The following is an 18,134-nucleotide window of genomic DNA, read 5'->3' on the forward strand; positions in this document are numbered from 1 at the left end:
CTCCATCTCTTTTGGAAAAAGGGACATGAAGAAATGAAGATGTGGGGATGAAATAGAAATAAGCATCAGATGCTTGACCCCCTGCATGCTCCACCATGCTCCAAAACCACATTCACTGTTGATTCAGTCAGGCTAGCTGCATTATATTTAATTTTGGTACCATGTTACCAGACTGCTGAACAAACACCCTGCTCCTGCTGAGGGTATCCTCAATAAAGCCTCCAAGACAAGGTTTGAGAGCTAATGCAAAGTAACAAATTGAGACACATGATTGCCGAGAATTCACTTCCTGTGCCTGGCGAGTAGTCTGGTCACATGGTCTCTGAAAGGGTGGCAGAGTTCCTTGCTGTGTCTGAAGGCTGAGAAGTTGCAACAGATCATAATTGTACCGTAACTCAGATTGCTGTAAGATAAATGAGTCTGGAGTCTGTCTAAAATCCAGGTCTGCAGCTCATACTGATCTTGCCCCACCCGCCAGTGTTTTTATTGAGTTAAATGTCAATACCAAGCTCCTAATACAGAAAACTACCAGGTTTCACACCATACACATGAGATGAGAAACGATTTAAAAGTTTAAATGAGTGATTTCTTAAAAGTACAATTGACATTTTTGCAATTCAGGACTGTAAGAGTTTGCCGGGGAATTGAGGCTGGCTGCATTGTTTTATCTCAGTCTGATGGAGCCACAATAAGGGGTGCGAGGAACTCAGAGTGGTGGATTCCAAAGGTATACTTGGGGTAATTCTTATGCAAGTTCACCTGAGAAGAAATAACAAAGAGTTAAGTTGCTAGGTCTTTCCGTATGTCACTCAGTAATGCCATACAATTTCACACATTGCTTTTGAATTGAGACGTTATTCAAAATACCCTCCTCTTAAATGATATGGAACTGAGAGCAGGGAAGTCTCATGTTCAACTCCCGATTTCAGGTGAGGATTATCTGACCAGTAAAATGGGCTTCAGCAAGGTCGAGGTTATCTGGGGTAAGGAACGTCTACCATGGCCCCCCGTAATCCTGATGTTTTTTTGCTGACCTGATTTCAAATGTAGTGAGTGCAGACTATAGGCAAGGGCAGGAGGGGATGCCACATGTGGTCACATAGCTTTCGGATACTCAGTGGTAGGTCAAGGTGAGCTGATATTTCAGATAATGGGCACAAGAAGATGGATGTATCAATGCAGTGACCCACACTAAATTTGCATGCGATTAAGGCCCACTGCTAAGGTCATGGAATCCACTATTTCTAGCAGTCAGATGGATGCTGATTGCTCCTCCACTTCTGTTGTCCAGGTGTCAAGCAGCAAACTTGTCAGCCATCGTAGAAACTGGAAGACTTCATTCAACCATTCAAGACTGTCCTGCCATTCCATCACATCATCTTTGATCTGTATTTTAACATTTATCTGTTTTGGTTCTGCATTCTTTAATACATTTGCCCAATCTCAGTCAGCTGGTTCCCACAGCCTACCAAACGAACTCATGATGCAAGCTAAGCAATAATATTTACTGATGGGAAAATGCCAACCCATGGATTCAGTACTGGATTTATCCTCATCTGTAGCATATGACCAATGGAAGCAATTCTTCTCTAATCCAGGAGTTACATTGGAAATCAAACCCTGCTATTTCCAGATTTGTCACAGAAGTTAAAGATTTTTAAAAGTACACAAAAGTTCGCCACTTTAGATCCAGGTTGACAGAAAACATGAATCAGGGTTCTGTTCTTAACAATAATTACTATTTACTGCAAATAAAATTATTCTAACTACAGATAAATAGTTATGAACCATTGATATATAACTCTACAAGTTAAAATTCTAACCCACTTATATAACCCCTCACCGCAATGACACACACACTCACTCACTCCCTCCCAGAAAAATGAATGTTATGGATGGAAGGAAAGACTAGGAAAGCAGTTCCACAGTCCCTGTCCGCAGAGTACGCTGAGGCGATCTTTTAGCTAATTGGAAAACCACTTCTTGATCGCCCTTCTGCAAGTACTTTCATTTGTTTACAGGAGGCATAGGGTGACTGGTTCACCCACACATTAAGGAAATAAACGGGCTCTCTTCAGGCTTGAGATGCTTTACAATGCAGAGCAAAACCAGGTCCTTTACGTCCAAAGGTCCAATGGCTTCTGACCCTAATATTCACATCCCCCAAGCTGTTCAGCTACCCAAGCACATAGTTTGTGGTAAGCAGGGGCCTTTGCCATTGATTCCAGGTCATCATTTCACAGAACATTACTTGTTGCCGGCTGAATTTACATTTACACACAGACCCTGGCTTCAGCTTTTTGCCCACTGATTGAACCAGCAGCTGTGTAAACACCACTTATACCATGAGTGTCAGCTAGCTTGATTTTAAAAAGTGCAACACTCCTTCTACAATCTTTGGCTTTTAAAACTGCCATTTTCCTATTTCAGTCCACAATCACAAATACAGAAAACTAAAAAGATAGTCTTTACTGAATGTGTATTCCGGTCCTGTTGGCGGCCCCTCCATTAGGAACATATAAAGTAAGAGCCCATTGGAAGTAAAGTGAAGGCAGTAGTTTTAACTCCATCTCTGAAAGTAACTCCTCAATCCTCAATCCCTTCTCTAGACTGATGCACATGCAATTCTCTTTGGATGGCATTTACAACATCCATTTCAGTTTTGTTTTTGATCACATATTTTGTAATTCAGTTTCTCTTTGAGTGCAAAACTTCTCTACCCTCAACTTCCCTGTTTACCGTAACCCCTGCCATTTTAACCTTTCACCCCATCTGTAGAAAGTCCCTTCAGAATCCAAATACTTTGATAAGGCCACCATTTAAATGTGAAAACAAGAAGAACAAGTGGCATGGTGGTTAGCACTGCCACCTCACAGCACCAGGGACCCCAGTTTGATTCCACCCTCAGACAACTGTCTGTGTGGGTGCTCTGGTTCCCTCCCACAGTCCAAAGATGTACAGTTTTACTCCGTGTTCAGGGATCTCTGGGTTAGGTGCGTTAGCCAGGGGAAATACAGGGTTACAGGAATAAGGTAGGGGGATGGGTCTGGCTGGGATGTTCTTCAGATGGTCAGTATGGACCAGTTGGGCCGAATAGCCTGTTTCCACACTGTATGGATTCTGTGATTGTATTCGATGAAGCATTGTGACCAGTTGAACATTCCACTTGATCCTGTCAGACGAGAGTTACTGTTGGGCCCTCCAAAGGAGATCACCCAGGATTCAGGCTGAAGGAGGCTCACAACTATTCTGGCCGCCTGTCCTCCCCTCTCCTTGATTCTCACCTAGAGTGAAAATTGTTCCCTTCACATCACTTAGCATCCATTCTATCAGATGGAGTGAAATACTGGAGAGTCCTTTGCCAGCCAACCAATGTTCAGTGTTATTACATCAGCCAGTTTGGATGAATTTAAAGATGACTAAATTTAACAACACACAAATATTATACAAAAGAACAATAAAATTAAAGCAATACAAGCACAGACCAAATGTTGAAAGTACAGCACAGGAATCAGATCTATTTTTACCCACAGCACGCGAATACAGAGGCATATTTACGAACTGGTTCCTAGGGTGAGCGTCACATTGAATACAGCTTTCTGTTCAGAATCGTTACTTACATTTTCTGCTCTGTAGCGGGCTGGTCCAGGTTTCAATGTAGTGTCTCCCGGAATCGCATTGCGTTCTACTATGGTGTATGTGGGTGCTCTGTTTTTGAACACATCAGTATCTACGTGTTTGTACGCACACGGCCCTGGAGTCTGCAATTAAAGGTAAAGAAAATGATGTAGGCAAGGCGTTGGTGAGATTTGTTTTGCAAAAATATACTTAATGCGTAAAATTTTCAATCCTCAGAATTGAGGAAGGGTCGCCGGACCCTAAATGTTAACTCTGATTTTTTTCTTCACAGATGCTGCCAGACCTGCTGAGCTTTTCCAGCAACTTCTGTTTTGGTGACAGATTTACAGCATCCGCAGTTCTTCCGGTTTTTAAAAAAAAAATAAAATTCCGTTTGTCTTCATCCAGCACGTTTCATTGCTGGGTGCCTCAGTACAGTAATAATACCTTTGATATTCGCAATACAATCCATATCAGATTTGTACCTGAGGGCAAAACAATTCAAATTGAAAATTACTGCGGATCCGATTTTTATTCCCGGATCGGATGGACAGAGCTGGGAGAGGTTGCGGCACTGTGAAATTGGCACTCCCTATGTTTGGACCGGGTGCATGGGTGGGGTGGGGATTTTGTTTGGGCTGGATTTGAAATCGGGTGGAGAGGTCTGGGAAGAACAGTAGAGGCTGCTGATTTGGAGGGTAGGGTCAGCGGAAAACCTGTCCTGGGCTTCACGCAGCGGTATAGACATGAACGCTGATCCCACACCCCACCTGAGGATAACTGATCTCACCCACTGCCCCACCCAACCCCTGAAAGGTGTCCCCATGCTCATAAATTTAGGGGGTACCTTCGCTCTTCGGAGGGCATCCTGGCTATCCAAGTCATAGAGTCCCTGCAGTGCTGAATTAGGCCATTCGGCCCACCGAGTCTGCTCTGACACTCTGAAGAGCATCTTGCTCAAAACCCAGCCCCCAACCCTACCTAATTGAAATGTGGAGCTTGTTCAAGGAACAGCTACTACGTGTCATTGATAAGTATGTACCTGTCAGGCAGGGAGGACGTGGTCGAGCGAGGGAACTGTGGTTTACTAAAGAAGTTGAATCTCTTGTCAAGTGGAAGAAGGAAGCTTATGTAGAGATGAGGCGTGAAGGCTCAGTGAGGGCGCTTGAGAGTTACAAGTTAGCCAGGAAGGACTAAAGAGAGAGCTAAGAAGAGCCAGGAAGGGACATGAGAAGTCTTTAGCAGGTAGGATCAAGGAAAACCCTAAAGCTTTCTATTGGTATGTCAGGAATAAAAGAATGACTAGAGTAAGATTAGGGCCAGTCAAGGACAGTAGTGGGAAGTTGTGCGTGGAGTCCGAAGAGATAGGAGAGGTGCTAAATGAATATTTTTCGTCAGTATTCACACAGGAAAAAGACAATGTTGTCGAGGAGAATACTGAGATACAGGCTATTAGACTAGACGGGATTGAGGTTCATAAGGAGGAGGTGTTAGCAATTCTAGAAGGTGTGAAAATAGATAAGTCCCCTGGGCTGGATGGGATTTATCCTAGGATTCTCTGGGAAGCTAGGGAGGAGATTGCAGAGCCTTTGGCTTTGATCTTTATGTCGTCATTGCCTACAAGAATAGTGCCAGAAGACTGGAGGATAGCAAATGTTGTCCCCTTATTTAAGAAGGGGAGTAGAGACAACCCTGGTAATTATAGACCAGTGAGCCTTACTTCGGTTGTGGGTAAAGTGTTGGAAAGGATTATAAGAAATAGGATTTATAATCATCTAGAAAGGAATAATTTGATTAGGGGTAGTCAACACGGTTTTGTGAAGGGTAGGTCGTGCCTCACAAACCTTATTGAGTTCTTTGAGAAGGTGACCAAAAAGGTGGATGAGGGTAAAGCGGTTGATCTGGTGTATATGGATTTCAGTAAAGCGTTTGATAAGGTTCCCCATGGTAGGCTATTGCAGAAAATACGGAGGCATGGGATTGAGGGTGATTTAACGGTTTGGATCAGAAATTGGCTAACTGTAAGAAGACAGAGGGTGGTGGTTGATGGGAAATGTTTACCCTGGAGTTCAGTTACGAGTGGTGTACCGCAAGGATCTGTTTTGGGGCCACTGCTGTTTGTCATTTTTATAAATGACCTGGATGAGAGCGTAGAAAGATGGGTTAGTAAATTTGTGGATGACACTAAAGTCAGTGGAGTTGTGGATAGTGCGGAAGGATGTTGCAGGTTACAGAGGGACATAGATAAGCTGCAGAGCTGGGCTGAGAGGTGGCAAATGGAATTTAATGCGGAAAAGTGTGAGGTGATTCAGTTTGGAAGGAGTAACAGGAATGCAGAGTACTGGGCTAATGGTAAGATTCTTGGTAGTGTGGATGAGCAGAGAGATCTCGGTGTCCATGTGCATAGATCACTGAAAGTTGTCACCCAGGTTGATAGGGTTGTTAAGAAGGCGTACGGTATGTAAGGTTTTATTGGTCGAGGGATTGAGTTTCGGAGCCATGAGGTCATGTTGCAGCTGTACAAAACTCTGGTGCGGCTGCACTTGGAGTATTGTGTACAGTTCTGGTCGCCGCATTATAGGAAGGATGTGGAAGCATTTGGAAAGGGTGCAGAGGAGATTTACCAGGATGTTGCCTGGTATGGAGGGAAGGTCTTATGAGGAAAGGCTGAGGGACTTGAGGCTGTTTTCGTTAGAGAGAAGAAGGTTAAGAGCTGACTTAATAGAGACATACAAGATGATCAGAGGATTAGATAGGGTGGACAGTGGGAGCCTTTCTCCTTGGATGGTGATGGCTAGCACGAGGGGACATAGCTTTAAATTGAGGGGTGATAGATATAGGACAGATGTCAGAGGTAGGTTCTTTACTCAAGAGAGTAGTAAGGGCATGGAATGCCCTGCCTGCAAAAGTAGTAGACTCGCCAACTTTAAGGGCATTTAAATGGTCATTGGATAAACATATGGATGATAATGGAATAGTTTAGGTTAGATGGGCTTCAGATTGGTTTCACAGGTCGGTGCAACATCGAGGGCCGAAGGGCCTGTACTGCACTGTAATGTTCTATGTTCTCTGTTGTATGTTCTATCCCCATAAGCCTGCATTTCTCATGGCTAACCCATCTAACGTACAGATCCCCAGACACTACAGGGCAATTTAGCATGGCCAATCCACCTAACCTGTACATCTTTGGACTGTGGGAGGAAACCGGAGCACCTGGAGGAAACCCACGCAGACACAGAGAGAATGTGCAAACTCCACACAGACAGTCGCCCGAGGCTGGAATCGAACAAAGCCAGAAAGACAGGTCTAATAAGCAAACACCAGGTTACACATCTGGTGATTTAAATCTCAGCTGCTTCTATGAAATGTGCACACGCAAGACTGCTCTTAATCCACTCCTGGCCCCACAGGAATGGGAGTTACTTTATTTTGGGGAGCGTGATTGGCAGTTTTGGGTTGCCAGATTGGGGAATTTCTGCATTGTGGTGAAACTTTGGGTCAGAAAGTGCGTTGGAAATCATGAGCTGAACCTTACTGGAAATTGGCTCAGTGTCATTTCTGGCAAGTTTTGAGGAGGGTTTCACCCCGCGGGGCTAACGAGTTTTACACCACTATCTTCCTAAACTCACCTCTGGAGCTAGTCACCAGACTCTGATGGTGCCCCACTCGTCGTATTCTTGTACTCCCCATGGCAGGACTAATTGGCTACTTGCACGAGCTCTAGAGATTCCCTCGAATCTCCTGTGCCATCTTTAATGCCCAGCAGTGTACTTGGTTAAGCAGTAGCAGCTACAGCAGCACTGCACAATTCATTTTATTTGCCCTGGACATGTTGCACAATGGGGTTAATTGGCATCCCTCTTTGCCAACAGGATCTTAGAGATCCTGATGGATGGGAGGGCGTGTGCAGTTGTTGCCTGTGGTGCACGCTGTGAGATCTTGGTGACTAATAGAGGGACAGAAAAGCATGTGTGAACTGGAGTCACCAGGTTACTGATCTGGTTTGTAACTGTCTAGTTTTTATCAGGCAGATGGGACAATGGGAAACTGCAGAACAATGAGGCACGATAACATTCAATTGAGACTGTCATTACGTACTAATGCACAAAATACATGCTAACACATGCAAAAGGACCTCCCACTGGTGAGAATCTTGTCTCGCTGTTCAACACATGGTTGAAAAATGGGACTTTTTGCTTTCAATGGTAGCAAGCTCCTCCTAGCTGTTTTCATATGTTTCTCCCTAACTTCTCACCAATGTCCATCACACTCAGGGACTGGGAAGATTCAGCCCAAACCCTTCTCAATAAAGTATGTTCCACTCTGTGAGGTGACTCAATATCAGCTCGTGATGTTCATCATATTCGTCCGCTGTTGGGCAGACAACCAGAGAGATTATACAGTACCCAGCCATTCAGTGTCCTAAGGCAGCTCCCTCAAGCTTTACGGCATCTATCAGCACAAGGTGCTGGATATTGCAATGTTCCAGTCTGCATAGATGAGATAACAAGGTGTAGAGCTGGATGAACACAGCAGGCCAAGCAGCATCATAGGAGCAGGAAGACTGACGTTTCGGGCCTAGACCCTTCATCAGCTCTACACCTTGTTATCTCAGATTTTCCAGCATCTGCAGTTCCTGTAGGAACTGCAGATGCTGGAGAATCTGAGATAACAAGGTGTAGTGCTGTGTTCATCCAGTTCTACGCCTTGTTATCTCTATTAGGATTAGAATTAGCTTTACTGTCATATGGACTCAAATGAGTGCAGTGAAATGTTTACAAGTTGCCACTTATGGTGCCATCTTAGGTACAAAGATGCCTAGGTAGTGATTCTTAAGTACAAATTGTTGTGGGAAGCATTTTAAAAAATGTCCAGCATTATAGATTATTGGAATAAATTAGAAAAATAAAGAAATAAAAAGTTCAGGCCTGAAGGTACAGAGGATAAGTTCCAAAAATAGGGAGGCAACTAAGTGATTAAGGACAAAGAACAAAAGTATCAAGGGCAGGGTGATCAAGTGTTTCATACTTAATCAGAGCATCCTTTTATTTACTCAATTGTCCCAAGTCCCATAGCCTTTCTTCCCCAGCTACCACTTATCCCAGGTTTCAGGTTTTCGTGTTTCGACTTGATGTGATTTATTGTTGCCATGTATACCTAAGTCCAGTGAAAAGTTTTGTTTTATGAGCAGTACAGGCAGATCATAAGATACAGATCATAGGGTGTTTAGACAGAGTGAGGCACACAAGGTTGCAGCTGCACAGGAGATGGCAAAAGCAAGATCAACATTAGTTTTGAAGTTCGAGAGGTCCGTTCAGCAGCCTGATAACAGAAGGGAAGAAGCTGTTCTTGAACCTGTTGGTGCGTGTGTTTAAGCTTCTGTATCTTCAGCCTGACTGATGAGGTTTGAAGTAAATATTACTGGGGTGGGAGGGTTCTTTGATGATGTTGCCAGCCATTCCGCAGCAATGAGAAGTGTAGGTGGAGTCCAGGGATGGAAGGCTGGCTTTCATGATGGCCTGGGCTGTGCACACAACTTTCTATAGTTTCTTATGGTCCTGGGCAAAGCAGGTACTGTACCGAGCCGTTATGTACCCAGATAGAATGGTTTCTGTTGTGCGTCAGTAAACATTGATGAGGGTCATGCCGAACTTCCTAAGACTCCTGAGGAAGAAGAGGTGTTGTTGTGCCTTCTTGACTGTCGCATCTACATGGAAGGTTCAGGACAGGTCATCAGTTTGCATCATTCCTAGGAACTTGATGCACTCAACCATCTTCCTTTCTTTTTGAAGTCAATGATCAGTTCTTTTGTTTTGCTGACATTGAGGGAGAGATTTTTATCATTCCACCATGACACCAAGCACTCTTATCTTCTTCCTGTATTCTGGCTCATCATTGGTTCATATCCAGCCTACATCAGTGATGTCATCAGCGAACTTCTAATTGGCGTTCATACGAAATTTGGCCGTACAGTTGTGAGTGTACAGGAAGTACAGTAAGGGGCTGAGTATGTAGCCTTGCAGGGCACTAGTGTTGAGGATTATCATGGAGGAGGTGCTGTTGTCTATCTTCACTGCGGTCTGTGGATCAAGAAGCTGAAGATCCATTTGCAGAGGGCATAGCCAAGACCTAGGTCTCGGAGTTTTGAGATTAGTCTGGCAGGGATTATGGTGTTAAGGGCAGAACTGTAGTCAATGAATAGGAGCCTGATGTAGGTATCCTTGTTATCCAGATGTTCCAGGGATGAGTACAGGCCTAGGGAAATGGTGTCCCCTGTGGACCTCTTTTGCCTGTAGGTAAATTGCAAGGGGATCGATGCAGGCTGGGAGGCTAGAGTTGACGTGGGCCATGACAAACCTCTCGAAGCACTTCATGATTATGGAGGTCAGACCCACCGGATGGTAGGCATTGGGGCACGTTGCATGTATTTTCGTTGGTACTGGGGTGATGGTGGTCTTCTTGAAGCAGGTGGGGACTCCAGATTGTAGCAAAGAGAGGTTCAGTGAATACTCCCACCAGCCGGTCTGCACAGGATCTGAGTGCACGGCTGGAGACTCTGACTGGCCCGTCACTTTCCCCGGATTCACTCCCAAGAAAGCCGATCTGACGTCTGTCGTGGTGACTGAGGGAACGGGAGTATCCGGAGCTGTTGGGACCGGTGACAGCGCATCACTGGCAATCTGCTCAAAGTGAGTATCGAAAGCATTGAGAGCATCAGGGAGGAATGAGGTTTTTGTCCGCTATTTTGTTCGGCTTCATTTTGGATCCCGTTATGTTGTGTAGGCCTCGCCACAGGCAGCGGGTGTCCGTCCGTTTAGTTTGGGTCTCGAACTTAGTCCGATACTGCCTCTTGGCATCTCTGACGGCTTTGTGGGAGTTGTATCTGTATTTCCTGTAAAGGTCTGGGTCATGTGACTTGAATGCCACACGCCTGGTCTTCATTAGGCAGTGGATTTCCTGGTTCATCCAAGGTAACCAGTTGGGAGCATATGGGTTGACTTCTTTGGCACACAGTCCTGTACGCACTTGCTAATGAAGCCTGTGATGGTGGAGGTGTACTCATCTAGGCTGGCTGCTGAATTCTTGAATGTGGTCCTGTCCACTGACTCCAAGCCGTCCCAGAGAAGCTCTTCCACCACCTCAGACCAGCACTGTACTACTTTCTGCAATGGGTCCTCTTGTTTCAACCTCTGCTTGTAAGCTGGGAGGAGGAACACAGCGTTGTGATCTGATTTTCCAAAGTGCGGTCAGCGGATGGAGCAGTAGGCATCTTTGATGGTTGTGTGTGGCTGTGGTCAAAGAGGTTCGGCCCCCTGGTGGGACAGGAGACGTGTTGATGGTATTTTGGTGACACCTCTTGAGGTTTGCCTGGTTGAAGTCTCTGGCTACGATGAATGAGGCATTTGTAACGGTGTGAATTTCATCCAGAGCACTCTTCACTTCCGCATGGGGTGGTATGTAGACTACTGCCAGGATGGCGGAGGTGAATCACACGGCAGGTAGTAGGGACAGCATTTCACTGTTAGGTATTCTATATACGGGAAGCAGTAGCTCACCAGGCTCACCACGTCTGAGCACCAGGAGGTGTTGATTAGGAAGCAGACTCCACTTCCTCTCACATTACCCATGGATAACCTGTGGGCCATGCAATGTATAGAGAAACCCTCCGGTTCTAAGGCACAGTCAGGTATAGCAGGAGTGAGCCATGTCTCCATAAAACAGAATGCTTAGCAATCCCTCAGTTCCCCCTGGAAGGTGTTTCTGATAGACTTCGTGTTTACTGTGCAATCACACCTGTGGTATTCACCCAAACACACTCTGAGTTGAACTGGAGCACTGCTGGAGGGCACAGCCTTGGTGCTGGGACTCACTGAGTTTTTATTTAAGCTGCAGGAGAGTGGCTGAGGTAGGGGCCTGGATACTCTGGGTCTGTGGCTAAGGCCTACCAACCCCAGGGAGCAGGGTGAACTACTAATGAACAGTGCAGGCTCCAAGGTTGGCTTAGAGAGTTGGGAGGTCCAATCAACATCTGGGGTGAAAAAAGAATCTGTTCCTCATCCGGAACCTGCAGCACCCCTCCCCATCCCTGCCCCATTCCTACTCCCCTAACTCTGAACTGCCCCTCATCCACCCCAACCCCCCACCATGGGTCTGTTACTTTGATCAGTAGGCTCCCGGGACACAAAGCGGAGAGTTCTGGTAGACTGGATGTTGTAATGTTCTAGGTGAGGGTGGGTGACTTTGTCACATTTTAGAATGTCATACTGCTTGGGCTGAGGGGTGGGGTAACTGTGAGTCAGTAAGGGACTTCTGACTTCCATTGAGATGTGGCCACTTTCTTACTCTGCGCACCATGACCTGCTCAGGCCACAGTCTCAGAGAATAAGAATAAAGGTACTTTTGAAAAAAAAAATGTCAGTCTTATTTATTTGAGATTTTTTAAATGTTATTTGCGCTGCGGACCCATGGCAAGGCCAGCATTTATTGACATAGAACTTCATATCACCAAGAATGCAATGGTGAGCCTTTTACATGAACCGCTGTAATCTGGCTGCTGCATGTACACTTACAGTACAGTTTGGGGTGGGAGGGAGGGGAGGGGGCAGGAGTGGCAGGGGGAGGGGGGAGAGTGGCAGGGGGAGGGTGGAGAGTGGTGGAGGGGAAGTGTGGTGGCGGGGATGAAGTGTGATGGTGTAGGGGGAAGGGAAGTGTGGTGGCAGTGAGGGAGGAAGGGAAGTGTGGTGGCGGTGGGGGGGGAGGGGCGTGGTGGCAGTGGTGGGGGTGGGAGGGAAGTGTGTTGGCAGTGGGGGAGGAAGGGAAGTGTGGTGGCAGTGAGGGGGGAGGGGAGGGGGGTGGCAGTGGTGGGGGGGAAGGGAAGTGTGGTGGCGATGGGGGTAAGGGAAGTGTGGTGGCAGTGGGGGAGGTGGAAGGGAAGTGTGGTGGCAGTGGTGGGGGGAAGGGAAGTGTGGTGGCAGTGAGGGGGGAAGGGAAGTGTGGTGGCAGTGGTGGGGGGGAAGGGAAGTGTGGTGGCGATGGGGGTAAGGGAAGTGTGGTGGCAGTGGGGGAGGTGGAAGGGAAGTGTGGTGGCAGTGGTGGGGGGAAGGGAAGTGTGGTGGCAGTGAGGGGGGAAGGGAAGTGTGGTGGCAGTGGTGGGGGGGAAGGGAAGTGTGGTGGCGATGGGGGTAAGGGAAGTGTGGTGGCAGTGGGGGAGGTGGAAGGGAAGTGTGGTGGCAGTGGTGGGGGGAAGGGAAGTGTGGTGGCAGTGAGGGGGGAAGGGAAGTGTGGTGGCTATGGGGGTGTTAAGGGAAGTGTGGTGGCGATGGGGGTGTTAAGGGAAGTGTGGTGGCAGTGGGGGAACGGGGTAAGTGTTGGTGAGGTGATAGTGATGGTGGGGGCCATAGTGGTAGCAGTGGGGAAGTGTGATAGCAGGGGGTGGAGATTGGTGGTAGTGGGTTGTCGTGGGGAAGTGATGATGGGGAGGAGAATTTGAGGATTCTGACCCAGGTTTGATTGAAGAAATAATGATACATTTTTAAGTCAGCCTTGGAGATGAGCCTGCATGCTGTGGTGTTCCCAGGTTTGAGGTTTTGCTGCATCCCTTCGAAACATCCCAAAAGTGCCTCCCATGGAATTAATTGTCAATGTCAAGAACTTCATGCAACGAAATGCCGCAGTCAGTTTTGGTACAATAAAAGCCCACTAACAGTTGATTCCTACTGTTGTTACTTGAGAAGAATTGTTGACTAGGACATTGGGAGAGGTCCTTGCTCTGCAAGTGGTGATGTGACATCTTCAATATCCACGTGTTGGCTTTACACTTGGACCTTGGGGTCTTCAACACACTCCCTCAGTCCTGTCAGGCAGTCAGGACTGCAGCATCCTCGACAGCTGCGGGGGGCGGAGGGCGGAGGGGTGGGGGGGACAAGGTGTCTTCAAGGTGGCTCACTCCTTCCATCCCTGAAGGAACTCAGAAAGAACTGAACTCCCTCCACACCTACTTGCCCTGGCTTCAATTCCCAAAGTGGGCAGAACCAATAAAAACCGACAAAGACATGGATATGTGACCGTACTAATAGTACTGGAGCTGTATTTTACAGGAAGAAAGGCAAGTTGGAACAATAGGTGTCAGTCACTACTGGCTGTGACTGGTTTCCCAGTAGGTTTGGATGAAGATGCCTGCAATGCGGCCTGGGATCCAACATGGGGACACTCTACACTGGAAGCTAACAGGGATGGGGTAAGGAGTGGATAAAGTACCCCACTCCATTCAAACTGCATTACCCCCCCCCACCACAATCTCCCCAAACCTTGCATGCTTTACCCCCAGCATTAAGAGCGAGAGCCCAGAAATGAAACCAGCCGCGACCCAGTCTCCCAGGTTTGAACTCACTTACCTTCACGATGTTACTCAGCATGCTGCCAAATGCAGTTTTCTGGGAGATGGAGTAGGCAGGTGCTGCCTTCAGGTGTGGGATTTTTGGCCCAGACACTGGCACATCCTTGTATCGCGCAGGCCCTAGAGCAGAGAAGGAAACAGAGCTGAACTGAGCCATTCACACGGCCCACAGAATTGATGCTGGGCCCAGACAGGCAGCTGAGATTTCGGACAACAACGACCAGGAGCTAACTGATACCTACAGCCAAAGGGTTGTTCCTCAGAATCCCTCTCACAGCACAGATAGAGGCCATTCACTCTTTCATACTTGATTCTGGCTCTTTGAAATGGCTTCCCAAATAGACACACTGCCACTGCACTCACACAGATCCTCTTTCATACACACACTGAGAGATCCATGGGGGAGTGGGCAAAGGAGGCGTTGAATTGGACCCCTCTGGAGGGCCGCTGCCTGGGGTTTGACAGGTTTGCTCAAGCCGTCAGGGAATGTGCGAACGCCAGATTTATCAGCCACACCCACAAGGTAGTGCAAAACGTCACCCAGGCACAACACAACGCCATCTCCGTGCTCTCAAGACCAATTGCAACATTGTCATCTAACCAGCAGACAAAGGAGGAGCCATTGTCATACAGAATAGAACGGTCTACTGCAAGGAAGTGTACCGACAGCTGAACAACCAGGAACACTACAGACGACTACCTGCCAATCCGACCATAAAACATACCCGTCAACTGAACAGATTAGTCAAGATTTTTGATCCAGTCCTTTACAGTATCCTATGCACTCTCATCCTGCGTACTTCCCCCATAGGAGACTTCTACTGCCTTCTGAAGATACACAAAGTCAACACACCTGGACATCCCATTGTATCAGGTAATGGGACCCTGTGTGAGAATCTCTCTGGCTATGTCGAGGGCATCTTGAAACCCATTGTACAGGGAACCCCCAGCTTCTGTCACCACACCACAGATTTCTGACAGAAACTCAGTACCCATGGACCAGTCAAACAAGGAACATTCTTTGTCACAATGGGACGTTTTGGCACTCTAATCCAGCATCCCCCATGACAACGGGATCGCTGCAACAGCCTCAGTACTTAATACCAACAACTGCCAATTTCCAGATACCATCCTACACCTCAACCACTTCATCCACGACCACAGTGTCTTCACCTTTGACAACGAGTTCTTCATCCAGACACATGGAGCAGCCATGGGGACCAGACTTGCTCCCCAATATGCCAACATTTTCATGCACAGGTTCGAACAAGACTTCTTTGCTGCACAGAACCTCTGACCAATGCTATACACCAGATACATTGATGACATTTTCTTCCTTTGGACTCATGGCGAGAATTCACTGAAACAACTATATTGCAATATCAACAAGTTTCATCCCACCATCCGACAGTCTCATTTTTGGATACACGCATCTCCATCAGGGACAGACACCTCAGTACCTCACTCTACCACAAGCCCATGGATAACCTCACGATGCTGCGCTTCTCTAGCTTCCACTCGAAACATATTAAAACAGCGACTCCCTACAAACAAGCCCTACACATACCCAGAATCTGTTTGGATGAGGAGGAACGAGACAGTCACCTGAAGGTGTTGAAGAACACCCTCATAGGAATGGGATACGATGCTCAGCAATTGCCAGTTCCAATGTGCCACAATGAAAAACAGTAATGACCTCCTCAGAAGACAGACACAAGATATGTCCAATAAGGTGCCCCTCATCATCCAATACTTCCCAGGAGCGGAGAAACTATGCCATGTTCTTTGCAGCCTTCAACACCTTATAGATGACGATGGGCACCTTGCCAAGATCTTCCTCATACCTCCACTACTCACTTTCAAACAATCTCCAAACCTTAAACAGACCATTGTTCGCAGCAGACTACCCAGCGTTCAGGACAACGTCGACCACAACGCTATACAGCCCTGTTATTGTAATCTCTGCAAGACACCTGAAGAAGGACTGAGGCTCCAAAAGCCTGTGATTTAAATAAACCTGTTGGACTATAACCTGGTGTCATGTGATTTCTGACTTCGTCTGCAAGACAGGTCAGATCTTTGACATGGACACTACCATCACATGTGGGAACACCACACGTACAGCAGAGACTCATTAGACTCGACCAACATTATCTAGCTCATACACTGCAGGCAAGGATGCCCCGAGGCATGGTACATTGGCAAGACCATGCAGACACTACAACGGATGAATGGACACAGCGCAACAATCACCAGACAGGGGTGTTCCCTCCCTGTGGGGGAACACTTCAGGGTCAAGGACATTCAGCTTCGGATCTTCGGGTAAACCTCCTCCAAGGCAGCCTTCGGGATACGCGACAACGCACAGTCGCTGAACAGAGACTGATAGCCAAGTTTGGTACCCATGGGGATGGCCTCAACATGTCGCACTACAGGTGATCCCACTACACTGTACACTCACACACGCATACATACACACACACTCACTCACACAAACACACTGACAGACACACACACACACACAGACACACACACACACACTGACACACACACAGACACACACATGCACACTCTCTGTCCCCCCCCGCCACACACACACACACACACGAATCTACAGGGTGAATCTGTATTTGCAGATACATTTTATTTTGTTCAAAAAGCACACAATTTATAGACAGTCAGTCAACATGCCGTTTTATAAATTCCTACTTTAGAAATAAAACCAGTCTGACTCTAAACTCAAACACAAACAAGGCCTCACACCTAACATGCATTGTCTGACCTATAATGTCACCTCTTCTTTACACTGATAAAACCTTTAGTTCTCTCAGGACAGTGACTTCAAAGAAATTCGGGAATTTACATATACATATTAATCAATTAAAACCTTTCAACTGATTAAAGGTTTAATAGCATCTTAGGTTTGTTTAATACATCCTCATCAGCAGTGGCAACCCTTGATGTTTTACTTATAAATTCTGTGTCTGATACTACCTCTCTCACTAACGCCTGAAGAAGGACTGAGGCTCCGAAAGCTTGCGTTTTCAAATAAACCTATACCTGGTGTTGTGTGATTTCTGACAGTATTCCTTTCAAACAGTGAGTGTGTTTCAGATCATAACAATTCGTTTCATTAAACACATAATTCCTTAACTCATCATGGATTTTTGCCATTTTTGATGTGTGTCATGTGGTTATGGATCCTTGTGTCACTGGAGATAGTTTCTCCTTACCTCAACAGAAGCCTTCATGATTTTGAACATTCGCATAAAATCTACATTTCTTTCTCTGCTCTAAGGTGAACAATCACATTAATCTTCACTGAGGGGTCACCCTAAGTTGAACCACAGTTTTTCGGCTGGAAGCCCTTTTACAATCAGGGAATCTATTAAGATATGGCACTGATAAAAATAGTTCCAGCAGGGAAACATCCCTTTGCAAATTGGTGCAGCAGTAGGGAGCACCTCTTTCAAACAGTTTCACTCACATGGTGAGAGTTCTTCTTTAATTTCTGTGCCTCAGACCACTGGGAGGGAGTGTGGGTGAATGGGGAGGGAGTGCGTGTGACCAGGGAGTGAGTGTGGGTGTTGGGGTGTGAATGTGAGTGTTGGGTGTGATTTGGGTGATGGGGAGGGAGTGTGTGTGTCGGGGTGTGAGTGTGGCTAACAGGGAGAGAATGTGGGTGACCAAGGTGTGAGTTGGGTTACCAGAGAGTGAGTATGGGTGTTGGGAGTGAGTGTGGGTGACCAGGGAGTGATGTGGGTGACTAGGGAGTGAGTGCAGTGTTTGGAGTGAGTATGAGTGACCAGGGAGTGAGTGCAGTGCTGGGAGTGAGTGTGGGTGACCTGGGAGTGAGTGTGGGTGACCAGGGAGTGGGTGTGGGTGTTGGGAGTGAGTGTGGGTGTTGGGAGTGAGTGCGGGTGACTAGGGAGTGAGTGCGGTGTTGGGAGTGAGTGTGAGTGACCAGGGAGTGAGTGCAGTGTTGGGAGTGAGTGAGGGTGACCTGAGAGTGAGTGTGGGTGACCAGGGAGTGAGTGTGGGTGTTGGGAGTGAGTGTGGGTGACCAGGGAGTGAGTGCGGTGTTGGGAGTGAGTGTGGGTGACCAGGGAGTGAGTGTGGG

The 18,134-nt window shown here is 47.0% G+C and overlaps 2 protein-coding genes across 2 annotated transcripts in view; one reads left to right on the top strand and one right to left on the bottom strand.

Annotated features, from left to right (window-relative positions):
- Positions 1-554: 554 nt before the first annotated feature.
- odf3b (outer dense fiber of sperm tails 3B) overlaps positions 555-18,134 on the bottom strand; it is a 28,774-nt gene continuing 11,194 nt past the window's right edge. Inside the window, exons 3-5 of the mRNA XM_048610529.1 lie at positions 14,013-14,134; positions 3,621-3,761; positions 555-759 (exon numbers count right to left, since the gene is read on the bottom strand). Coding sequence (XP_048466486.1) covers positions 670-759; positions 3,621-3,761; positions 14,013-14,134 — 353 coding nt within the window. The 3' untranslated portion in view covers positions 555-669. The remainder of the gene's footprint in view (positions 760-3,620; positions 3,762-14,012; positions 14,135-18,134) is intronic.
- LOC109913282 (thymidine phosphorylase) overlaps positions 3,624-18,134 on the top strand; it is a 68,557-nt gene continuing 54,046 nt past the window's right edge. Inside the window, exon 1 of the mRNA XM_048610527.1 lies at positions 3,624-3,773. The gene's annotated coding sequence lies outside the window, so the exon portion shown is untranslated. The remainder of the gene's footprint in view (positions 3,774-18,134) is intronic.

Source organism: Rhincodon typus, chromosome 22 (genome assembly GCF_021869965.1).
Source record: "Rhincodon typus isolate 14 chromosome 22, sRhiTyp1.1, whole genome shotgun sequence".
Taxonomy (NCBI): Eukaryota; Metazoa; Chordata; class Chondrichthyes; order Orectolobiformes; family Rhincodontidae; genus Rhincodon; species Rhincodon typus.